At 34.6% G+C, this 26,659-nt stretch overlaps 1 protein-coding gene and 1 long non-coding RNA gene across 3 annotated transcripts; one reads left to right on the forward strand and one right to left on the reverse strand.

Annotated features, from left to right (window-relative positions):
- The first annotated feature begins 264 nt into the window (after nucleotides 1-264).
- Nucleotides 265-25,167, forward strand: LOC128555723 (uncharacterized). Its single transcript, XR_008370297.1, has 5 exons — nucleotides 265-301; nucleotides 13,737-13,807; nucleotides 16,077-16,167; nucleotides 18,021-18,140; nucleotides 23,985-25,167. It is a non-coding gene; the product is annotated as an uncharacterized LOC128555723 (long non-coding RNA).
- Nucleotides 6,378-11,952, reverse strand: LOC128555722 (dynein light chain Tctex-type 5-B-like). 2 transcript variants are annotated; one of them, XM_053538993.1, is made up of 2 exons: nucleotides 11,675-11,952; nucleotides 6,378-7,406 (listed from the first exon to the last, which is right to left on the reverse strand). In XM_053538993.1, exon 2 carries the CDS (start codon nucleotides 7,402-7,404, stop codon nucleotides 6,565-6,567), a length of 840 nt encoding a protein of 279 aa, XP_053394968.1. In that variant the 5' UTR covers nucleotides 7,405-7,406; nucleotides 11,675-11,952; the 3' UTR covers nucleotides 6,378-6,564. The 2 variants fall into 2 exon arrangements, with proteins under 2 accessions (XP_053394968.1, XP_053394967.1); XM_053538992.1 differs by having other exon boundaries at nucleotides 11,679-11,949.
- Nucleotides 25,168-26,659: the final 1,492 nt, after the last annotated feature.

Below are 26,659 nucleotides of genomic sequence, written 5' to 3' on the forward strand. Positions count from 1 at the left end.
AGTTCAGTTCGTGTTAAAATGCTACAAATATTGACTTACAGTTTACAGGGTTTGAGGCAGACGGGGTCCTGACCCTAAACGTCTGTGCTTAAAACCACAAGGAAGTGTGCTCGGCCTTTTGTAACTTTGTAATTGTGATTTTACCAGGAAATTGTGTTTATTTCCGTTTAAGAAAAAGTATTGGATCTAATTTGAGACTGCCTGCAGCGTCAAGGAAATGCACGAGATTATATTTAAAAGAACGCGAAAGACCCGACATAGTGTCTGGTGCTTGCGACGCAGAGAAAAGAAGGCAGAAAATGTAAGCATATTTATATATATTATATTATTTATTCTGATAGAAATAGTAAAATATGTGTGTAAAAATACTATTTTGTTTAGCATTTTCCAGCGCTTACTCTTGTTTAAATATATCTATATCATGTGCGGATCAGATGGGGTTGTAAATCAGTGTTCTCATTTCTCTTTACAGTCGTATATGTATTTATTCTTTATTGTACTTTCAAAGTCAGTATTTCATACTTAATTTGTGAAAGAGAATGAAATTAAAAATGACCATCTACTCTCTTCATGCTGAATGAAAGTTTTTCACAACTCGATAACTACCTATTATATCTTTCGCTCATTGGAATTTCATTTCTGACTCATTTTTGACAGTGTCATTACTTATTATCTCTTATTGCTCAATGGAAGCTAATTTCTGACTGTATTTTTTTTTCAATCTTACTACTCAGTGGAGTCTCATTTCTGATTGGAGGTCTCCGTGGTCGTGTGATTAAGGTTAAGGAACGGCTAGACACTGCCTTTAAATTTTAAATGAGGCATCTGTACCATTTGCCTACAGGCCTGAGCTCAGATGAAAATTTATAAACTCTCAAATAGTATTTAACAAAGTCACAAAAGTTATGAACAGTTTTTTTGTACAGACAGGTAAAGTAGATCCAACAATGACGAAATATTCCGGTTATCCGAACTACTCTTATGTCCGAAATTTGTTGGCCCTATATAACTTCATAATATGCTCACGTAAATGAAGCAAAGCTGTGCCTACCTTTGAATTTTGTTGATCTTCCTGCATTATGTTAAAATAAAATGAATCCAGATCGTTCTCTTTCAAAGCCTTTAAGACGTTAAAAGCAACTGCGTAATATTAATGAAGAAGAAGTCCAAAAATATATTGCAGCATTCATACGTGTTCGCCAAAACAAAACCAATAGCCTTTCGTAACATTATTTGTGCTCTCAAAATAAAGTCCTAAATTTTACTCACCTCGTGTACGAACTGAAAGGCGGTCCGCCATATCCTTTGCAAAACGTAGATTATAATGTATTTTTATCAGATTAAAACTTCCTGTAGTTATTTCACTTTTATATAAAAATATACTTGAATAAATAAATCGTAAGTTTCATTGTGGAAAGTGCACAAAAAGGTCAGTAGTTTGAGGTCCGCATAATAAGTTGATATCCGGAAAATACTTTTGATAAGCTTCACTGATTGGCTGAAATATAATTTCGCACATTTTAAATTACATGGTATATGAACGTAACAGCTATCGAATCGAGGACTTGTTGATTTTCAATGTAGAACTGTAAGTCTTACATGTAATAACAAATGCTTATGATGAGAAACATTCTGAGGACTAGGGCGCAAGTCCTAACAACAACAAAAATGTCATCGAGAAGTTGGTGTGTATTCAAATTCTTGCCCTCGCTGAGAACGGAATACACACGCACACGTAAGCACGCACCCTCGCACGTACGCACGCACGCACACACACACACACGCACACACACGCGCGCGCGCACACACACACACACACACACACACAGAGTATATGGCAATTTCGAATTAAATTGTGGCAGTGAAAAATGTCTTTGCTTTAGTGTCAGCATCGCCGTTTCCATTAATACCAACATGACTTGGAATCCAACTATCTTAAGAAAGATATTACATAAAGCCTGAGAAGAATATTTTGAATGAAAAGAGTTTTGGTTATGAATCGAATTTAATACAGAAAGTAAGGAGGGAAAGATGATAAACTTGTCTTCACTGTTTTTTATTTATTTAAAATTTAGTGCTCAGTCCATAGCTCTTGTCGCGGCTGAAAAAATCGTTGCGTTAACGGTTCAGATGAAAAAACAGCAACAAGTCAAATGGTTTATCGCGGCCAGAAATTTGTACAAACCGGACAGAAGTTGCGAAATTGTCATTTGTGCAGGAAAGAAACGTATATCATAATGTCCAGTACTGGACAGGTATAGTGACCATGCACGGACACAGCCAATTTTCTCAGAGGGGGTCCGATCCCCTGCCCCCCCCCCCCCTGGAAATTTTGAAATTTAGCACTTCATTTTTTGCATTCTGGGACAGTTTTATGGACTAACCTGTTAAATTTGGGAAAATGATAAAATCAAGCTTTCTCGAAGGTAAATTCTTAGTTTCTTTTAGATAAATAATATGAATTATGTCGGGGTCGTATGTAGCAGCAGCCACATATACTTTACATGCAGTCCTAATGTTGCCTTTTTCGAAAAACATTTTCTTTCCTTCTTGTCTTCTTTTCTTTTTTAAAGATTTTCCAGAGTGGGTCCGGACCCCCGGTCCCCCTCTGGATCCGCGTATGGTGACATATGATGCTTTCTGTTTATGCAGGTAAACTTGTGTTTGGTTAAATTTCAACAGAGCACAATTGTCTGAACAGTGTAAAAACTCAGTACTGTTTTTTTTTTCAGGCAAGGGTGGAAAAAGTGGTAGACAATGAAAGCAGTAACATTTTTATTAAAAAAAATAAACAATGGACAAACATTTCCAACATCTTTGGACGGTTCAAAAATCCCATGTTAAACATACGATTAAAGCCCGAAACGCGTGAAATGTTCCGAATGTAATCGGGTGAAGTAGGCGCTCTATGTATAGGTTAGATCATGCGTCTAGATACTGTACAGAGGGGTCGGTCAATTGGGGTTATGATTAAACTGGGCGAGTCTACTTACATATTACTTGAGGATGAAAAAAAAACGTTATTTTTTAATGTTGCTCTTAAACAAGGGTGGCGGTTGAACTACTAAAAGTACAACAACAGTTAATTCACAACAAATCGTACGGTATGTTTTATAATCAGTAGAAGCTAGTCGTATTTACGCTTATGAGACCTGTTTCACCCATAAGTAAAAAATTCACAGGTCCATCATGAAATATTTTCCCCAGCCTCCCCGGCCGCGCGATCAATAATCTTTACAGAGATTTGCAGTTATTTGATAAGTTAGAATGTGCTGATATATAGGTAATAATGTTGATATTTCCAAGGCTTTGTGTATTGATAAAATTGAAAATGAATAGTTATGATACATCTTGGAATAAACTTAGTAAATAACCCCATACGACCAAGTAGAAATGGAGGGAACAATCTGCGTACATATAAAAAGTTTAAGAAGGAATCTTTGGTCGAGAATTATTGTACAATGATTCTCCGCTGCGTTTGCAAATTTTAGAATTGGTACTGTCCCAATCAGAATAGAAACCCGACGATATGAAAGGTTAAATGTTGATGAAAGGGTTTGCTCTTTTTGCACTAATCAGGTGAAAAATGAGTTTCATGTTTTGATGAACTGTCTTTTATATGATGATCTGCGTGAAATTCTGTTTACATGTGCTTCAAATAATCTTGAAAATTTCACTTCCGTAACGGACAAAGAAAAATTTAAAGAAGTTATTACAAATAAGAGCATTGTATAGTTGTCTGCCAAAGCCTGCTTTGATACTTTAAAAAGAAGGACATATTTCTTGTATAATCAGCACATTTAGTTGGGGGCACTGGTTAATCGAGTAATTTACGTTTTGTATTATAACCTTAGCTGGTATTTTACAGAATCTGATGGTAAACATATTTTAATTTACTTAAGTACAAGTATTGTTAGGTGTTCTTGTATTAGTAGTATGCAATAGAGTGTAATAGTGCTGATGTTAATTACTGAAATTCATAGCTGGTGTTTGATGATAGGTGCTTTATTTATATTTTAATAACATACCTTTCCAAATCAGTAAAATAAGAAATTTTTAGAAAAGGGACACTTAAGTTTTGGTAAGACTAGCACTATTCATATGAGTGCAGTAATCAGTCTACCGCATATTTGATACAGTGATACGTATTTTACCACACCACGCCTATTTTTCTGTATTTTGCATATATTTATTATGTACTTGTTGTTAGATTGTTAGGAGCAACCTCCCTACTATATTTTTCCGTTACAGCTTCTTTTGTTGTGGGCCTACTTTGCGATGCATGGCTCTATGGCGGTGTTTAGGGTGCTCTGTCCTTCCGTAAAATGCACCCTTACCTTTTATTTTTTATAATGTTTAGACAAATAAAATCTGGAAAATAGATCCCTCGGAAGCACCGAGAACAAATTGCAGACTCGGTTTGATTGAGTCTGTTCATGAGCAGTAATGGAAAATGCAACACTGCCCACGCCCCCTAGCACCGGCTTAAGCAGTATTAAAGCCTTTTAAATGTACTTTATAAGTAAAAATCAACTTTCCATTTCAGATATGGTTTTTACTGAAAGAGATATTACCAATAGTATGAATTAATTTTTAAGGTATTAGGCCCCTAATAGTAATGTTTAAAAGATGGCACTTGCTGGGTATATTCTTACAGTTGACCGTGCTTCGCACTTAATTGCAATTTTTTAAAAAAAACTTTTACCGTGCCGTTTTTTTATACATTTTGTGTAATTTATGTTTTTTCTCAAGCTCAAGTAGTGACAAATTTCAAAGTGGTGGCCTTTATCCAAAACGTTTGCAGAGAATTCATTATACAATTATTTTTTATGAAAGAAACATCAACCTATTAGTAAACAATTATAAAACTTAAAATAAAAACTGTCAATATCATTTTTTCTAGGGTGCCTCGAGTGAACGGATTTAATGAGACAGAATTCTAACTCCAACATTAAAAAATTAAGGTTGAATCCTGCAGATTTATTTTGAATTTTGCTCACTTCATTCAAAAATAACCTTGGGGCAGAAGTAAAACCTACCTACATTTCTTCCGCAATATGTAACCTAAGAATGAAGGCGGAATAGAGAACTTTTACCGCATGTAACTCAGTATTTTTAAAGATCCAAGACTTACTAAAAAAACTGCGAATTTAGATTTGTCCGCTCTCTAAGTCAAAAGTTTTTCAACCAATCTTCAGCAAACTTGCTGACAATGTGTGTGGGCATAATATCTCGTCCAAGTTTGATCACCACCCAATTTGCCCTAGGTACTCTCTGATTATGGCCCTTGAATTACTCGAAAACAGAGAAGTTTGCCTTGTACTCTCTCTAAGTCGAACAGTTTTCATCCAATCTTCACCAAACTTGCTGACAATGTTTGCGGGCATAACATCTCGGCCAAGTTCGATAACCACCCAAATCTCCTGAGGCAGTCTTGGATTATGCCCCTTGAATAAGCATGACGGGCGTATTTTGTGACAGCCTGGCACTCTTGTTCCTATAAGTCAAAATGTACAAATTCGTAGCTTAATGTATGATTCCTTTAAATGTTACCATTCTTTAGAAGACAGTATAAGAGTAGGTCATAAAAATCAATCATTAATATGCGAAAAGCTGCGTATCTATGCGAAGAAGGTATGAAAAGGGCGATATGAGAGCGACCTGCTGTATGATGAATATTCTTACACATGTACACACTTGTGTGGTACTAAATATTAGGCATGTGTCATGCCACTTACATGTCAATAAATAATACGATCTGGTTCGACAGAATGACAGCACAGAGGGGCTCATGAAACGAGAATAAATAACTTCATATTTATGTTAGATCAAAAGAAAAGTACATGTACCAAGAAACGTTAACACGTTGAAAATATTTTAATGTATTAATTCGGGAAAGAAGGGGTCCAACTTTTTCAGAATTTAAAGTTTTCAACACCTTTTCGACAGTTTTCCGCTATTTTGGAAATAAGCACTTCGGGGATATTTTGGAGTATGGTAATTGTTGTCATTTATTTAAGTATGTAATTTATTATCCTGTATACGTATGTCATGTTTTGGGATTGCTTTTTGCATTTGATGGGGCCCAGAGAAGACCGAATTCTCATATACTATTTTAAACAATGTTGTTAATAAATATTTTCATATTATCACATTTGTTGATGGCCGTTTGAATTAATCCGTCTACTATATTTCAACTACAGTTTTTAATAAACTCTGACTCTGGCTGTATTTTCTATGTACAGTGCTTCTAGTCAGTCTATTCTTACCGGGCAATATATATCTCTATGCGGATATTTATAGTATAAATTCTTTATTCCGATCTCGATTTGCAGAGTTTGAGCGTTAGACTTTCAGTAAAACGGTTCTGAGTTCGATCGAGAGCAAGACATTTCTTTATTAAAATAAATGCATATTCAATTACAATAACAAACGCCAGTAATTTTGTAAAGCTGGCTGAGAAAATTTAACGTTTCAAACGGCATATATATAAAAGACTGGCATGTAAATGGAGATACAGTCCTTACGTATTAAACAAAGTTAAAATCTAGTCGTATTGTAGCTTCACTCAGCATACACTGCAAACACGAGCCCAACAGCTATAATGTTTCCAATTTTGTATTCTACACTGACTGAGTTGTCAAATCTGTGGTCCCAAAGACATCTAGATGTGACTAGCATAGACTGGTCGTTGATTTGGCCTATCATTACCATACATATAATCTTAAACCGGTCCATATTTAGATTCTTTACGCGTTCTTTAATTATCTCGCTAATTAATTGACACTTTTGCCCACACATATTGGGGTCGTAATTCGTTTCCTTGATGTTTTCTTTAAGAACAGCTTGGATAATTTCTCTTATTTTACCCTCATGGATTCTGCAGTCCGGAACCATCTTGTATGTGTTCTCGTAAAATACCACTGGTGTAACCGCTTCGTTGGTGCCGGTACTTCTTTTATCGTCGTGGTGTGTCGAATGGCCTCTGGATAACATTGTATCCCTCCGCGGTCTGAACGGATGTGATCCGGCTGAATGATGGTGATCACCGTCATGATGGCCATGATCTGTATGATGTTCGCCTCTGTGATGATGATGTCCGCCATGATGCCCTGCGTGATGACTACCGTGATGTGAACCGTGATGAGCACCATGGCTACCGTGGTGGCCGCCATGATGGCTTCCATGGTGACCGCCATGTTGTCCCCCATGTCGACCGCCATGTTGACTCCCATGATGCTCTCCGTGTTGACTTCCATGGTGGCCGCCATGTTGACTTTGACCTCCTTGCGCACCATGGTGTGGTTTGGTTCCCGTTTTGTGGTGTCCGTCTTTTTGATCATGTTGTTTGCCGGAATCGCTCTCTGATTTGTTACGTTTCCGGTGCGTTGTTGTGTCTTTCATCTCTATAAACAGAAAAATATATTTATGAATTATCTATCTCAAGTTTTGATACCGTTTAAAATAGTGTGGTTTATATCCATTTTACGCATATGAACATTCAAAACGATAGACTGTAAATAAAACAATATCATTAAATAAAAAGATACCCACAAGGCCAAATAGAAAAACGTCATGTTATCTAAATTGATAAATTCCTGCAAGTAATAGCTATAAGTTCCTCATTTTAAATCTAAACCAAGTAGTAGACCAAAGGAGAGTAGCAAAAATGCAAAACAGAGTGCACACAGAATGTATAAAATATAATTTGTCAAAAATAAATGAGACTTTGGAACTTATTTGTAGATTATTTTGTCATTCTTATATATGTATGCCATTTTTTGTATATCGGATTATAAAAGTTATCAAACGTTCTTACGAAATATGGCTATGGTTAAGGGAGTCAAATACTTGTGATCTACTGAAATTTTAAAGATAAAATCTTTCTAGTGTCTATTGAAAACTTGTTAAATGTATTCAAAATTACAAGATCACCTCTTAAATCGATCATTGATTGGAGGATAAACTTCTTACTGTTATCACTTATTTAATGATCGATCTCTTAAAAGTAAACATGACATTCATGGTTATCTTGTCAATTGACAAGTAGGAGTCTCATATATTTAACAAAATATCAAAATTCGTTTTAAGTAAATTGTGGCTTCTGTTTTGGATAAAAACTGTTATCTAACAATTCATATCCTAGTTTAACTTAAATTTACAGGAAAAACTATTTGAATGTCTGTGCGTTACATATCAGTCTAGTTATTTTTGGCATTGCTATGGCAAGGTTGGCTGTGCGTAATTACTGATCAGTCGACTTATTCTAAGCATGGTTATGGCCAGGGTTGACTTTAAAAGTTACATAAAGGTCGATTTATTGCAAGAAGCATGAGAATGCTGACTATATGTGCTACATTGCCGATCGATATATTCCGAGCATTGTTATGACAAGTTTTATATATATGTCGATTTATTCCGAGGATTGTTGTTGTCAGGTATTCAATATGCGTCACGTATCCATCTGTAACGTACCGTCCGATTTATTCCTAGTGTTGGTATGACCAGGTTGTCTATATGCGTTACCAATCGATCGGTTTCTTCCGAGCGATGTTGTGGCCAGGTTGTCTTTATGCGTGACAAATCGATCGGTTTCTTCCGAGCGATGTTGTGGCCAGGTTGTCTATATGCGTTACAAAGCGATCGGTTTCTTCCGAGCGATGTTGTGGCCAGGTTGTTTATATGCGTTACAAAGCGATCGGTTTCTTCCGAGCGATGTTGTGGCCAGGTTGTCTATATGCGTTACAAATCGATCGGTTTCTTCCGAGCGATGTTGTGGCAAGGTTGGACCTACGTTACGTATCAGTCTTGGGTGTGTTTCTTTCTTTATAATATTCCCACATAACATCATTATATACATTATAGTATACGGCCTTACCTTACCTTCTGTACTAGAAGAAGTTATTAATAAAAGAAAAGTAAAATACTTTCTACGGACATTTAAATGGAATTCAAAAAGGATTGCAGTTTATTTCAGGTCTAGAATTACCGATTTATTCCGAGTACCGTTATCGCCAGGTTGCCTATACGCATTACATAGCTCAGCATCAATATGGCCAGTTTGACTAAATGCGTTACATATCGATCAACTGAAGTATTGTTATGGCCACGATGTCTATATGCATTATAGATCGATTTATTCAGAACATTGTCATGGCAGGTATCCTACATACGTTACATATCGATAGATCTATTTCGAGGGGGCTCCGTGGCCGAGTGGTTAAGGTCGCTGACTTGAAATCACTTGTCCGTCATCAATGTGGTTTCGAGCCTCACTCGGGGCGTTGAATTCTTCATGTGAGGAAGCCATCCAGCTGGCTTACGGAAGCTCGGTGGTTTTTACCCAGGTGCTCGCTCGTGATGAAATAATGTACGGAGGGGCACCTGGGGTCTTCCTCCACCATTAAAGCTGGAATGTCGCCATATGACCTATCATGTGTCGGTGCGACGCGTTAACTCCAATAAAAAAAATCTTTTCCCAGTATTGTTATGGCCAAATTGACTATCGATCACTTTTACGACACGGTTGCCTATGTGCGGTACATATCGATCGCTTTATTCCAACTTATGTCATAACAGGTTGACTTTATCCGTTTAACATAGATTGATTTATTCCGGGCATTGTTATTGCCAGCTTGTATATGTTATGCGCTATATTTCTATCGATTTATTTCGAGCATTGTTATGGTCAGGTTGGCTGTACGTTACATATCGTTCGATTAATTCCAAGCATTGTTATGGCCAGGCTTGCTATGCCTAACATATCGTTCGATTGATTCCAAGCATTGTTATGGCCACATTAACTATATGCATTACATACCATCCGATAAATTCTGTATATTGTAAACGGTCCTACTTTCCCTTTTGTACTAGTTCAGACTGCCACCCAAAGATATAAAAAAAAATGAAGAATTGATCTTGTTAACAAGGGTAAGAAAGAAAAATGCTCTTAACTCTCTTTGTATTTTGTAGATTTAAAAACTGTTATCCAAAACCTATATATTTTGTTGACTATCTATTTTCGTCATTGTGATTTTGACAGTTTTGCAAGGGTGTAATTAATTCTTATTAAATTTCAAATTGCCGAATAAAAAGAAAATGTTATCATATTATTATGTGATGAGAAGAATTGATCGAAATTTATTAAACCTTTTATGTTCAAAGGCAAATCTGAGTTTACATATTCCGATTTATAGGATAACTGCCACCGCAAAATAATTTTTTTTGAATACACATTAAATTTAGCTGTCATCATAATTTAATTTTTATCCACTTATGACTTAAAGCATTTATGTGTGTAATTTGCTAATACAAATATGAAATAAAATGAGATAAAATAAATGCATAGAAAACTATTTCCGTCCATATCAATCGTAGTTATTTTACAGTATAACCTGCCATTAACGGATAAGCTTTTTTTCTGCAGCCCCTTGCCTTAATTAAACCAGTCAACTTCCCACATTGACATTTGTTCTAATTAAGAATTGTCTTAACCAGCCGCCTGTCTTAAACAGCCAGATAATGCCGCTCCCTTACCCGGTTGCTTAATAAAGGTACGAACAAAAATCGTTACATGTGTGCACTTTCAATAGTTCTTTTCAATAAATTATCCATATTCCAATATGAAATATAATCAGTACATTGTGGCTAATGATAAGGCTTTGTTTTGAATTTGTTTACTTTCTTCTTGGAGACACCGGAATCAAGAAAGACACTGTTTTCTTCATCTAGCGAACTCAGTCCATTCTTTTTAATGTCACAATATTCATTTCAAAGTTTTTGTTTAAATAAAAAACTAACGAGCATCATTTATAAGAAAACCAAGTTGAAGGCGTACTTTTCAGTAAAGGATGTTTAGTATATTAATACAAATTATAAATACGTCGCGACAATGGCGTTTTATTTTATGCTTTTCAGTGAAATACTGGAATACATCAGTGTAATTAAATTGATATATTCACTTTTTCAGTGAAACAAACAAATGAGCCGCACCATGAGAAAACCAACATAGTGCATTTGCGACCAGCATGGATCCAGACCAGCCTGTGCATCCGCGCTGTCTGGTCAGGATTCATGTTGTTCGCTTTCAAAGCCTACTGCAATTTGCAATTAGAGAAACTGTTAGCGAAGAGCATGGATCCTGACCAGAATGCGCGGATGCTCAGGCTGGTCTGGATCCATGCTGGTCGCAAGTGCACTATGTTGGTTTTCTCATGGTGCGGCTGAAATATCCTCTATGTCTTTATGTTTTATGCTTTTTAGTATCTATTTAAACTTCTGTGACATTTCAAAAGATGGGTTGAGGGCGTCAAACACATAAACTTATATAACGCCATAGTTTAATTCTGTTGAAGTTTTCACATAATTATTGAAACCACATCTTTTAAAGCTATTATAAATTACATAAAAAGAGTTAAAAAATAATAAAAAATATTATCAAAATAATGTATTTTGTTAGAAAGTCAATGTTTGCTACAGCAGAATTCATACAATACACGAATGTTAGAAAGTTGTCAGTAACTTAAATTTCACACGAAACATTTAAAAATCATTGAATGTAAAATAGATTTCCTTTTATCTAAAATTAAGAAATATTTTAAACTTTTTATCATATTTCTGTGTCATGGTTATATTTTTCAGGTAGTTATTTTTAACAAGTAATTGAATTACGTACAAACCTTTTTCGTTGATTTTAAATCCGACAGGAAAAGTATAACTTGACTTCTCAGTTTCAACTTTAATATCTGCATTCACATTTAAGATTTGTTTTCAACCGCGTGCGCGTTTTGTTGTACGAACAAAATAAGCCTAACAAGGGACGGTCGCCATGCAATTTATCAGCCGTAAGCCTGAATAGGCCCCTTTCGGATTTTCTTCACTTGAATCGATGAATTTATTTCAAAAATATTAATAGAAATATATCTTATCAGTGCTATACCTAACTCTGTACATAGTGATTGATTTGTAAACTATTTATCACATTTTCGGACAAATAGCTATTGACTCGGTGCATGTTAGACTTAAAATATTATAGAAAAGCGTTATCAATTTCAGATACAAATTCAGTATACCGTTGATTTTAGTTTTCATTCGAAAGGCCTTATCTTTACAAAACAAATAAAATATATTGTACAAATTGCTAACGTATCGATGAATCATATTATAAATAAGTTGATTTAAATTTGTTTCAAGTAATGCGATACTAATTTAAAAAAATAGAGAGATAGGTAAATTCTTGTAAGGTGTGTTCATTTTTTGTTTGTTTTAAAACTAAAATAACGTACAGTTTAAGCTATAAACATCCTTTTAAACTTGAAAATACTTTACAAATTATTGACGCGAAAGGAAACATTTTCTAAATGACGTCCGGGCACCGTATATATTCGTATCACTTTTTACCAGTTTGACCTCTGTGGTCAATAAATATCAAAAGCAAATGTTTATTCAGAATTTGCAAATGTTTACGTATAGTTTATCAATAGATGTGGATCAATTTTCAAAGTTTAAACTTGAAACAATAATGATAGGTATATGGGGATTTTCAATGTATAAAATATTTATTACTATATAAGCGACCAGTTTATAGAACTCTAGACTAAACGGTTGTCCGTTTGTCAAGACAGAACTCTCTCTAAACTTCAAAAAAAAAAATGTAAAGGTAAACTCCTCTAAAATGAAATGTTAAGGTAGAATAAACCAGTCATCTCAAAAATAAATACAAAGGATTAACCCAAGGGTACTCAGTAACAAATAAATAAACAAATAAATAAGGAAATACAGAAAGAAAGAAAGAAAGAAAGAAAGAAGGCGTATACACTAAATATTCCGAAAAACTTAAGCAATAAAGGAAGTTTCTAATAAACAGTGTTGGCCTATGCGGCAAAACCAAGTAAAGTATAATTATTGTCCCAAGCAGAACATCTGTCATTTCTCTTTCCGACAACGCTACCAACGCTCAGCTATTCAAGAGTAGGATTTGTTTGTTCAATGGCTGTTTGTACTAGATTCAAAATGGTGGCTGCGCATAAACAGTAGCTGATGTTTAACCTGCCAAATTACTACTGCTGACGTCAAACTGTCCAAACATGCATTCAGTAAATACGACTGAACACATTCGGCTAATATAACATAAATAAATTATAGATGGGCCGGTGATCTAGTGGTAACACGTTTGACTGTCAATCCAGAGGTCCGGGGTTCGAATCCTGGTCCAAGCACTGGAAATTTCTGAGATGCTCTTGAGTGTCTCCTACCTAACTAAGAGACCTGTATTGGTACTTCCCAGGAAAGACGGCTTCGCGTGTATCGGTACTCTACAACGGGCACGTTAAAGAACCAGACTGTCCATTCGCAAAGAGCTAGGCTAAGTTGTCCGGACAAGCCTGTATCTAAAAAGGATTTCTCTCTACCTGTTCTGGGGGCTTTATTTCACTCTGTCCCTCTGGTCTGATCGCTCTGTGTCTGTGCTAGTAGAGGATACATTTCGCTCGTTTGCTATATGTAAAGCGCCTTTAAACGTGCTTATCATGAAAAGGGCGCTATATAAATCTGTTATAATAAGAATTATAGATAAAAGTCAGCTGTCTTGAACCAGTACATGTATAAGAATAGCGTAATTTGCCTGCTATTGTTGACAAATATTGTAATTGTTCATTGGAGGATAAATGGTGTTTTACTTTTCATTAACTTTATTATATGTACACAATTGAAACTACACATGTTATTTTTCATTCCAGATAATCATTAGAAACTCTCTAGAGGAAATATAACTTGAATCATCATGCAGAAACTTACTATCAATTTATTGGTAAGACAATTATGATTTTGTTTCGTTCCTTATTATAAATAGCATTTGTATGTAATTGTAGAGTGATTCAATGAGCCTTAGACAACATTCATATTCCTATGAAAACATTCACGTAGTGTTTAAGATATGTAGAAAGTAATCCTAAGTAGTATTTGTCTATCAGGTAGCATTTAAGATATGTAGAAATATTCCTAGGCAGTGATTGTCTACGGAAATACAGAATATTCCTAGGCAGTATTTGCCTTTGAAAGCATTCGTGTATTCTTACTCATAAATAGAAAAATCATAGGCAGTATTCATCTATGACAACATTCGTAAGGTCGTTCATATATTTAGAAAATCCTAGGCAGTATTCATCTATGACAACATTCGTAAGGTCGTTCATATTATGTAGAAAAATTCTAGGGAGACTACTCGTGTTGTCTTTTCAAAGAAAGTATTCTTGCAGTCATTAAGTTATGTTGAAATAAAATCTTGGCAATAATTATCGGTGAAAATATTCTTGCAGTCATTAAGTTATGTTGAGATAAAATCTTGGCAATAATTATCAGTGAAAATAATCGTGCAGTCTTTTAAGATATGTAGAAAAACTCTAGACAGTTATTCTCTCTGAAAATATCCGTGTAGACTTTAATACATGTAGAAAAGATTCTAAGCATTAATTTTCTGTGAAACTGTTCGTGTAGTTTGTACGATATGTAGAAATAATGCTAGGCAATCACTATTTATGAAAATATTCTCGCAGTCTTTGAGATATGTAGAAAAATTCAAGGCAGAAATTCTCTATGAAAATATTCGTGTAGTCTTTAATATACATGTATGTAGATAATGTCAGTAATTCTCAATGAAAATATTCGTGTAGTCTTTAGGATATGTAGAAAATTCTAGGCAGTAATTCTTTATGAAAATATTCGTGCAGTTTTTAAGATATGTAGAAAAAAGGCAGTAACTGTCTTTACCAATATTCGTGCAGTCATTAAAGATATATGGAAAAATTCTAGGCAAAAATTCTCTTTGAAACTATTCGTGCAGTTTTCAAGTTATGTTGAAAATATTCTAGGCAGTAAGGTAAGACAAAATTCCAACTATCCCGAATTTGCAACCGTCAACTCATATGTGATATTTATAAAGACATGAGTAAAAATCCAGTATCTAATTCTTTAACGCTGCACTCTGACTTTGAAATGCTATATTTTATTTTCGCTGTACATAAACTCAGAGGCTGTGTGGTCTATGTTAATTTCCCAAGGATGCTTTAAACATTCAGGCTGGATTTATTGTATCAAACTTATAAGTATTTTTCCTAATGGTTTGCTTCATTTAAAGGTACTGGATTCCAGATCGTTCGACAACAAAAAAGAGAAAATAGTTCGGTATCAGAAAACTAATGTCACGCTATATTTCTTAAGAAAGCTTTGCAAATTAATTACTGACATATTATATGTGATGGAAACTCATGAGCATTAGTTGTTTTTACTACTTTTCACACTGAAAACTTAAAAAGCGTTTTAACGCATTACTCGAGGAAAACTGCCCTTAATATAAATATCTGTATTTAACGGTAGTTTAATACATATTCCTCTGTGGAGGTAAAGACAGCGGGGAAGATTTTATTGCGTCGGCGGCCCGGGTTTGATTACCGACTTGGACATTTTATTTCTTCATATGGCATTTTATGAAAAAAATAGTTTAGAAACAAAAACTTATATTCTAACTTTTAAAGAAATATTATTTTAGTTAAAATCTTGAGGTAAGTCCTTTAAAGACATTGTTAAGCTTATAAAGTATAAATAATAGAAACGTTAATACGTTCCTAATAGCCATCTTTAACGATAGTTTATTGAACAAATTGAATGTTGAGAGCAAAACAGTTGTAAGGGCTTATAAGTTTGCAGACACATCTTACCTCTCGAAATATATATGTTTTGCAATTGATACCAGTAGCAGTCTTATAGATGAACTTTCTTAAATCAACATAATTTTATATTGTGCTGAAACTTTGTAGGAATGTGACTTATACAATTGCAAACAGCAATACAAGTTTTCTATTATAACACATTGCTCTGCACTCGAGTTTAACAACGATTAACCTATATGACTTACTTGTTTGCAATTTCCAATGTACTCGCTTAACTTTAACGTAAACAACTTAACCGAAATTTGTTTCTTAAAAAATTAAATTTTCGGTAAATATAATGCTCCTTATTCTGGGAGTTAAAAAGAAAAACACGAATGAAAACGTACCCAGTAGTAAATTTATGCCTTTCAGGTCTTGATAACGATGTTACTTACAATAACCAGCACCGAATCCTTGGATTCTTCCTCAGACTCTTCTTCTGAATCTTCGGAAGATCAATCAGGTTAGATTTTTATAATTTCTAGTCAGTGGTCCGTTTTTTATGCTAATCTTAACATAAAGGAGACTGAAATATTTGAGAAGTAAATATACTGGTATATCATCGACCAATTACCCAAAAGTGGAAACAGTTCTCAGCTTGTCAATACATTTGAAGAGAAAGCTAGGTGAAAATAACGTTTTCTTTCTTTTTTTTCTTTAAAAAAAAACATATCGTAAAAACCAACCCATTGAGATGAAAAGGTCAAGGTTACAGAGACCCAAGTTGACCTGTTGGTTCCTAACTTTACGCCAGTACATATCATAGCTATTGTTTTACACATTTTCACAGTAACTAACTTCGAGGTCTTCGTACCAGCAGAGTTTCATTTTTTTTATATCATTGACTCAAAGGTCAAAGTCGTAAGGACCCAAATGCTTTTTGTGTGTTTTAGTTTTCGAGTGTTATTTTTTTTTTCATCAGAACTTCTACCATTTGAAATGATAAATTACTTTAGGTTTTAGGAAGATTGCTTTCCTCGTTGAATATTCATCTTTGTTTTTTTTCTCTCTTTCTGTATTTTGCATATACTTAAAATGTATTTGAGCCGTGCCATGGGAAAACCAACATAGTGGGTGTGCGACCAGCATGGATCCAGACCAGCCTGCGCATCCGCCCAGTCTGGTCAGGATCCATGCTGTTCGCTAACAGTTTCTCCAATTCCAATAGGCTTTAAAAGCGAACAGCATGGAGCCTGACCAGACTGCGCGGATGCGCAGGCTGGTCTGGATCCATGCTGGTCGCACACCCACTATGTTGGTTTTCCCATGGCACGGCTCATTTGTTGTTGGATTTTCGAAGCAACTCATCAACAATATTTTCCTTTACAGTTTCCTTTTTTGTGCACCTTCTTTGCAATGCATAGCTCTATGGCTGTGTTTGGGGTACTCTGAGCTTCTGGAAAATGTACAATTACCATTTATCTTTTACTAAATTTTATAAGTTTTTTTCAAGTTTTAAAATCATGCTGAAGTACTTTCTTAGATGTGATATATATCTTAATTATGGTCATGCATATTTTTTTCTGAAGCATTGAAGCACTGAAGCACAGCCTGTATTTCACTAACAAATACAAAAGCATGTATTCATATGCTACTGGATACGGAAATATATTCAATAATTGAACTGTTTGCCTTAGTTGCGACGTCATCTTTGACGTCAAAATGTCGAAATGATGGCGTCCCGACGTTCCAATAGTGAGCAATTAATATAAGAGACGTGCCTTGATCTCGTGGATTTAGTCAGGCAAGATCACACACGGAGCAAGCGCCAGTCCAGGCCTGTCAAAGTCCATTCCAGCCAAATACAGCAATGCAGATCAAGGAAGTCAAAATAACCCTATTACATACTTAAAAATATTATCCATACACTTAGGCCGATTTTATTTCAGTAAAATATATTTCATTGAGCACATATAGATAGATAGATAGATAGATAGATAGATAGATAGATATCTGCAATGGGTTTCCTCTATCTGTAATTCTGTCTATCAGATGATTTTGAAATGAAACCAGTAGGTAGACAGAAATACAGATAGAGGAAACCCATTGGATGTTTTTCTTTTTTATTTATTTTATACTTGTCCAGGAGTGACTTTTAATATTTTCTAATATATATATAAACCGGTCGAGTTAAATTATTTTATATTAATTAACTGGATTAGAATTATTAAATATGTAAAAAATAAAGGCATCTTTTTTATAATTATATAATCTAGGCTATATGTTATTAAAATAGCGCAATTTGAAAAAAAAAACGTTTTATTATTTTTCTGTAATTGAATTTTTGTTTTTGTTTTGAAAAAAAAAACAAAACAGGTGATGAATGCAATCCAAACCCGTGTTTAAATGGTGGCACGTGCAATTTATTGACACCGTCAGGATTCCAGTGTTTGTGTGTATTTCCACCTCCATTATCAGGACCTTTGTGCGAATTTGGTTGGTAGTTTCTTAAGTATACACTTACTGAATATTTTTTCAGTCAATAGTCTATATTATTTTATATCATTATAGGCCTAACTAAACTAAAGGAACCAGCGTGGGAGCCATCTGGTCTAATCGCGTAATGGCTGCCAGGTATTTGAACACTAATTTTTCACTTGGCATGGCAACAGAGGTCTAAATTGAAGCTAGTTTCTGTTTAAATTTCATTGTGGATGTATTGTTGACATTTTGGTAGGAAAAATGGGAGAGCATGTGGTATTTGGTGAAGTCAAGCTCAATTTTAGTATGAGTAGTACTTCCAGGTCACAGCAGTGTGATTTTGATGTAAGTTTACAGTAAGCAAATGTGACCAGAGAAATCTCTCTTAGAAGATACATAACCCCTACTTTTCTCTTCATTTTATATCAGTTTTATCATAACTCTTTGAAAGAGGTAAGGATTTGTTCCCTGAAATGGGTCTAGCTATGTTTGGTAGCTCTTTAAAAAAGGTCAGTTTTATATAGAATATTTTGGGAAAACTATTTAGATTATTGTGACCTTATAAATGCTGTAAATTGATAGGTGAAAACGAAACAAAATCAGCTATTAACGCTATATGTCTTCCTAGATTACTATTGACCCTTGCAATATGAATCTTTGACCACCTACTGAGTTGTTGTATTAGTCCCAATCAGTTACTCTAGTTATCTCGCCGTCCAAAGAAATAACAGTGTTTGGACTATGAAACGTGACAATAGTATGTATTTTCCGTTGTCCTGGCAACTAGTCTTCGCATGAAGAAATTGAAGAAATGAAAACTGAGCAAATGTAAGCGTCTAAAGATTTAGATGTATCCTATAAATATATATTGATAAATGGCGGTGTCTTTGAGTAATGGAGGCTGTGCCAAAGTGATAATACGATAACACGATAATTTATAGCACAAAGTTTTAACTATTTATAGGTACTCTATACGTACTCCTGTAATTAAATGCGATTATTCACAAAGCAAATGCGATAACATATGGCTGATTATGCCATTTGTTATATCGTTCTCTTATAGCTACACAACGACAAAACGTCGTTATGGCAACCCGACGTCACCCTGCCAAACGTCGCCCTGCCGAATATCGCCCCGCTGAACGTCGTTATGGCGACCTGGCAAACGTCGCCCCGCCGAGTGTCGCCCGACTGAACGTCGTCCCGCCGAATGTCGCCTCCGACAAACGGCGCCACGCCGAACGTCGCCCGACAGACGTCGCCCCGCTGAATGTACATCCTTTATCTCCAATTTGCTAAGTACAATCTCTCACATACCATTCGGAAGGCGAAAAGTCGACATTCGGCGGGGCGACGTCTGGCTGATTGACATTCGGCGGGGTGACGTTTGTCGGGGCGCCATACTGACGTCATCTGGGGCGACGTTTTGGCGGGGCGCCATAACAGGAGAATTTTCAACATAAATTTGTTACTCTCTATAGGTAATCATGTAATAACCACTAGACAAGCATACTTATACTAAGTTTACATACAACTGCGCAAAAGTTTTTGCCTGAAAAATAAAATGATAAACGGAAATGACGTAACGTCCACCCGCAAAAAGCGCGCCGGTGTAGAACTTTCTTCCTGTATAAGTCTTTTTTACTGCTGTTCAATATGATAAACATCTACCTACATTTGAGATTGTTAGCGGATTTCCTGAAAAATCTTAAAATTTAGATGTAAAACAGATATCAGGTCTGTATGTATCTTTCGTTTGGCAGAAAAATAAAATAGTTCCTAGTCCACAGCGCCTCGTGGAGACCCATCTCTCAAGTAAAATCACCGTTTTTCTGTCACAATCTCCAAGTATATAAATAAGTATAGTATAATTGTTTACACTTTGTGCTTAATGAATAATTTTATATAGGTCTTAAGGTCTAACTAACATAAATGAACCAGTGTGGGAACCAAGTAATGGCTGCCAGGTATTTGAACATTATTTTTTCTTGTGGGTGAATTTTGGTAGAAAATTGGGAGAGGAGGTTGCATTTTGTGAAGTGAAACTCAATTTTAGTATGAGTAGTACTTCCGGGTCACAGCAGTGTGATTTTGATGTGATTTTACAGTAATCAAATGTGACAAGAGAAATCTCTCTTAGAAGATGCATGACCCCTACTTTTCACTTCATTTTATGTTTGTTTTATCGTTACTCTTTAAAATGAAGTAAGGATTTATTCTCTAAAATGGGTCTAGCTATGTTTGGTAGCTCATTAAAAAAATGTCAGACTATATAGAATATATAGGGAAAAATATTATAGTATTGTGACCTTAATAAAGATATTCGTAGTAGGAGTGGGGAACAATAAAGAAATAATTCAATGTATTTTAGGGAGGTCTAGCCGATATAAGTTCAACTGTAGTTTTCTTTGGTCATTTCTCAACCCAAAAATGAAATAAAAGGTGTGTTGGGGTGGGACGGGGTCTTCAGAGTTTTTGTGAATTTACATTTTACCTGTTGTATGAAATATTTAAGTATGAAACTGAACGTCAATTTTGTAACGTCATTCCTTATTGCTTTTCAATCTTACAAGTGCTAGAAACGCATGTTTTGCCGCAGATAAGAGATAAATAGTAAAAGAATGCCCGGTTTACTAGATACTTAATGTGAGGAAAAAGCGCTCCAGACAAAACTGGAAAAAAATAGTATCTATTTATTAGGGACTTTTTTTACTTCACCGCGGAAGCACATTTTTACACCCGAATTACTGCTATGTAGAATGGTAACCATGAATTGCATTTTACATAAAAATTATGATTAACACAATGCCATTGCATTTATTCAAATATGAAGCTTTTAATTTGGGTTGAAAGTGTAGATGAAAAATAGTCTGCATGTACTGTCTGTAAAAGATGTAAAACAATCAATCAAGTGTATCAAAATGAAAAAAATAATTCTAAAAGCTTACACGCAAATTAATACTGAATAGTCATGCTAAAACCATGCCGGTAGCGGACTTGCTTTATAGACATAAACGTGTCAAAGTTCAAGGTTAACTAGACATTTGTAGGGTCATTACAACGAATATCTGCGTCATTATCGAGTTAAAAAAAAAACACAGCCTTATCGGTACTTTGATGGTTCTGTATCTAAAAATGCATAATGAACGTGGCGTTTGTCTGACGTTAACGCTATCATTGTGTATCAACGTCACGCGCTATTTAGATTAACTTTTTATTCTATTTTCTTGTAGAGAAGTGATTAAAGCAAACTATATTTTTAAAATCAAGAATCGGCTAAACGTCCATGAAATACATCGATTACCCCACCCCTCTTACGGTTATCTCTTTAATTTTGCCTTTACGAAATTAAATAATTCACAAAACGCAAAGTGTAACAATAATACAATACTCTATATTCATTTCTAGAGTTTGAAAATGTTATCGCGATTTTAGCAGAAAAATAACGACAATTTTTCTTGAGAAATATATACGCCGCTAGAGGACGCTCCTAGAAGGAAATATGGACTCAGAACGAAATTATTATTTCGCAAAATGAAAGACAGAAAATATTAGTACATACAAACCTGGTATCAGTCCTTTATCTCATACTTTAAAAATTCCGCGAGTAATCGGTGAATAACCTTAATTTGGTCAAAGGATTTGAATTATCAGCCTCCAAAAAGACTATCGACACACATCAGTTAACTATTAACCTCGGCTTTGTTTCGATACGACATTTAAATGTCAACAAATGTGACTATTGACCAGAAAACCATTCAGTAAGTGTTTTATTACAGGATCTCAGAAATTACTTGAAATATGAAAATATCAAAACTGTCTATGCAACTCCTTTGTAATAAGTAATCAAAAATTAAGACAGTCGTAATAAGTAATCAACAAGTAAAACATATGAAACACGCAATTAACAGGTAAGTCATGAAGTAATCAACAAGTAAAGTGTATGAAATAAGTACTAAACAAGGTATGTGTAAAAAAGTAATCAGCATGAAAGGTACGTGTAAAAAGTAATCAACAAGTAGGGCTTGTGTAATAAGTAAACAACAGATAAGGTTTGTGTAATAAGTAATCAACAAGTGTAATAAGAAATCAACAAGTAAGGCGAGTGTAATAAGTAAACAACAGGAAAGATTTGTGTAATAAGGCGTGTGATAAAAGTAATGAACCAATAAGGCGTTTGTTTTTGTTTGTTTGTTTTGGGTTTAACGCCGTTTTTCAACAGTATTTCAGTCATGTAACGGCGGGCAGTTAACCTAACCGGTGTTCCTTGATTCTGTACCAGTACAAACCTGTTCTCCGCAAGTAACTACCAACTTTCCCACATGTATCAGAGGTGGAGGACTAATGATTTCAGACACAATGTCGTTTATCAAATAGTCACGGAGAATATACGACCCGCCCGAGGATCGAACTCACGACCCCGATATCCGTAGACCAACGCTCTACCTACTGAGCTAACCGGGCGGGCTCCAGTAAGGCGTGTGCAATAAGTAATAAACAAGTAAGGTATGTGTAATAAGTAATCAACAAGTAAGGTCTATGCAAAAAGTAATCAACAAGTAAGGCATGTGTAATAAATAAACAACAGGTAAGATTTGTGTTATAAGTAATCAATTAGTAAGGCGTGTGCTAAAAGTAAGGCGTGTGTCATAAGTAAACAACAGGTAAGATTTGTGTAATAAGTAATCAACATGTAAGGTGTGTGCAAAAGGTAATCAGCAAGTAAGGCGTGTGTCATACGTAAATAACGAGTAAGCTTTGTGTAATAAGTAATCAAGAAGAAAGGTGTGTGTAAAACGTAATCAACAAGTAAGGCGTGTGTAATAGGTAATGAACAAGTCATTCATATGTAATAAGTAATCAATAACTCAGGCCTGTGAAGTAGGTAGTCAACAAGTAAGGCAGATGTAATTAAGAAACCAACAAGTAAGGCATGTGTTTTAGACACTAGTAATCAACTATGTAATAAATAATCAACAAGTAAGTTTTGTGTCATGAATAAAGATACCTATGTTATAATTGATACACAATTAAGACAGGTGTAATCAGTAACTAACAAGAAAGTAATTTGAAATAAGTAATCAGCAAAGTAGAGTGCCGGTAAAAAATAATTAAGAAGTAGGATGCATCTGTAATAAGTAATCAACATGTAGAATACTTGAGTAATAAGTAATTTTAAAAAATGTAAGGTACATGTGTAATAAGTAAGCAACAAGTCAGACAAGGAGAATAAGTAACCTACATGTAAGGAAGGTGTTATAAGTAATCGACAAGTTTTTCTTCGTGTTTTAGACTTTAGTTCAGCAAAATTTAGGAAAGCACGTGAACTACAAAATCAACAAGAGAATTGTATATGTAATAAGTGATCAACGAGTATGATGAAAGTGTAATAAGTAAGGTGGATGCAGTTTAAGTGCGTAATTAACAAGTAGGATGCAGATGTAATAAGTAAATAAAAAAGTATGGGGCAGGTGTAATATGTAAACAACAAAGTAGGGCAAGTGTAATTAGTAAACAACAAGTATGGTGCATGTGTAATAAGCAATCAGCAGGAAGGATAAATGTGTAATAAGGAAACGCGAAGTAGGGTACAGTAGTAATAAGTAATGAACAAAGCAGGGCATGTGTAATTAGTAACCAGCACGCAGGACAGACTTAAGTGTAACCCAATGTGATGTAAGTATCAACGCAATGTACTTTCTAAAAAACAACTACATGTTATTTTGTTTTTTCTCTTTCTTATAAATTGCTTGACAATTGGCTTTTGTGGATAAATGTTTATTTTTTAGATACTAGTAAGAGTGCTGTGTATATATCTAAAAGAAGTTTTCATGCTTGAAACTGTTTTTTTTTCTTCAGTATCAAGTCCAGCATAATAATTGTAGAATTGTCCAATAGAAGCATTGACAACAAGAGGAAGAAGGAAAATAAAAAGATCATTCAGCCAAAACAAAAATTATGACCCACTTTAGAAAAATTCTTGTCGCCTGCGTTATTGGTCATCTGTTACAAACACATGATGGATAATGTACATTAAAAATAGGTTCTTACATTAGAAATAGCATATTATTGATATTTTATAACATCAGTCGATCTATAAATGCCACTTTTGGTAGTTTATTATAGTTGCTGTTTTGTCTTATGCAGGTAATTATTTAAAAATGTACTGTTTCAAGGGCTATCTCTAAAATGAATTTATGTTGCGGTTACAGGTTTCTTTAAGGATTTCTAATACTTAGCACTGTTGGTACTGTAATAGATCGACTAATTGTTGTTGTTTCTATAATTAACGTTATAAAACATATGATGAAGTTTTAAAATCATGTTTCCCTGTTAGGAAAAACGCTATATATTCTTTAGGTTTATGTTTTAATTTAGTTGTATGTCTTATTATGCCTCGTAACGAAGTTTCATGTATTTGAAATGGCCATTCCAGCACTATGTTATACGAAGCACATCCGCAATTTTTTGTGCGGTGTTTATGACATTTTAAATGGTCAGAGGGCTGTCATTTTTTCTTCTATATGATGTTCAATTTTAAAATCAGAACAAATGTAAATATTCAAATTTTTTTTTTTAGAATACAGCTTAACATTTTTATTCTCTCTCCTGACGGAAGAAAACGTCATATTTATTGTATTGTATATCTGATGTGTTATCAAACATGTTGCATTAAGTAAATGTTTAATTTCTTTATGTTAAAGAATTTACAGGTTTACTATGTTTTACCCTCCGTAACATGAGTTAATGCACATATAGATCTATATCAACATTCAATATTGTTTAAACGCTATCAATATTGTTGTAGAAATTTCTGTGAGCCGGACCTTTAAAGACTACAAGTTAAGAAGTATTATTTAACTTTCGCCTTCATAACATTTTTTTCAATAATAAGTGCATCCAAATTTTGGTTTTGGCTGCCGTATGATGAATCTAAAATAATTGAAAAGCGTTTATAGACAATAAGACTATCTTGGCCAATGAGAAATGAATGCATATGCACTTGATATAACGATTTCAATAAAAGTATTGTTAAAGTCAATTGTTACGGTAATAAACCTTCCGTACGTATTATTAGTTGTTCATGTCCTTTTTATTTCTGAGCACTTACAATTGTTTCTAGTGTGGTGCTTGTTTCTGATATTGATGTGTTTAGTTGTTCGGACGAAAATATTTATTTTATAATGCTTCATCGATATACATTTAAAAACTCTTTTGAACTACTACCTACATTTCCCGAAAACGTAATTACAAGGATCTCTCTCTCAGACGAGGGGCTTGGGGTATTTCAGACTACTAAAGATCACAAGCGGCTTCCAGTTCATAAAATTGCAAGTACAACCCAATCTCAGAATACAAGCTCTCCATTGATTCATTTCAACATTGAGTTAAAACTCAACCAGTCAAAAGCTGGAGTTCTAGACATGTCTGCAAACTCAGATGTGTACTTTTCCATCACAGCTCAGTGTAAAAAAAGAGCGTGTCTCAAAACCGGCCTGCTTGTTTCCGAGTAGAAATCTAAATTAACGAATGCATTCTGAAACTTGTCTCCAAAGTAATTTTTACCCGTTGTTCACAAACTGTTCACATGCCAACTGTTTTAAAACGTCCAATCAAAAAGCAAATCTTTTGTCATGTGAACCAGATTACATTGGCATACATTTGCGTAGGGCATATCCTTTGCATCTAGTATGACACAGGCACCGTGTGGAATCACATGATCAAAATAATCTCTAAACCAAACTAAACGTATGAATACAATGGGATAATAATGAAGCAACTTTTGCTGTAAATCTAAAATATAGTCTATCATATGGCAACATAGATGTATCCTTAAACTTCATAGATTTCAATCACAATCACCTTCTGATTATCTGGAACACTTAAAGAAACAGAGACTTCTTATTTCCTTAGTGTTTGTAATTACAGGAAATCAATCATTGCTGCACAATAGTTTAACAATTTTCGTTAGTCATATGTTAGGCTATGTTCAAATTTCATATCTTATCATGATAGGAAATTTATTCATGTTCTTCGAAATATAACTTTGGTTTATTATTTATTAGTTTAATCATGTGGATCCCCACAGTGATAGTGCAAGTCACGTGAACCAAAAAAAAAAAAAAAACAACAACACATTACCTGCATTAAGCATTAGTGTAGGTGCGAATTCAAAGCGCAGATTTTCCCTGAAATTTTCGGACAAAATAAAAATAAATAAATAAAAAAAGTTCTTATTGACAATAAATATCACATAAAATCCTTATCATTACATCTAAACGCTTTCTCATTTTTTTCCTTTATCTACAGTTATGTCTGAGAGAAACAAGTTTTTTGTGTAAAAAATGGATGGCAAAACCATATCCTGCCCTCATCTACTCTCTCCATTAGGCCCCCTCCCCCTGCTCTTTCCTTGCTCCTCCGCCTATGTTAAAGTGAAATGGAACATTCATCAATATTTTTAAAATTACTTTCACATTAGGTATGTGACTTCACAAATGACAACACATTAATGAATGTTGCGGCGTTAAGAA

The sequence above is a fragment of the Mercenaria mercenaria genome, chromosome 3, assembly GCF_021730395.1.
Source record: "Mercenaria mercenaria strain notata chromosome 3, MADL_Memer_1, whole genome shotgun sequence".
NCBI lineage: Eukaryota > Metazoa > Mollusca > Bivalvia > Venerida > Veneridae > Mercenaria > Mercenaria mercenaria.

Coding starts and splice junctions, on each gene's coding strand:
- LOC128555722 (XM_053538993.1), bottom strand. CDS start 7,404: ATGAAAGACACAACAACGCACCGGAAACGTAACAAATCAGAGAGCGAT.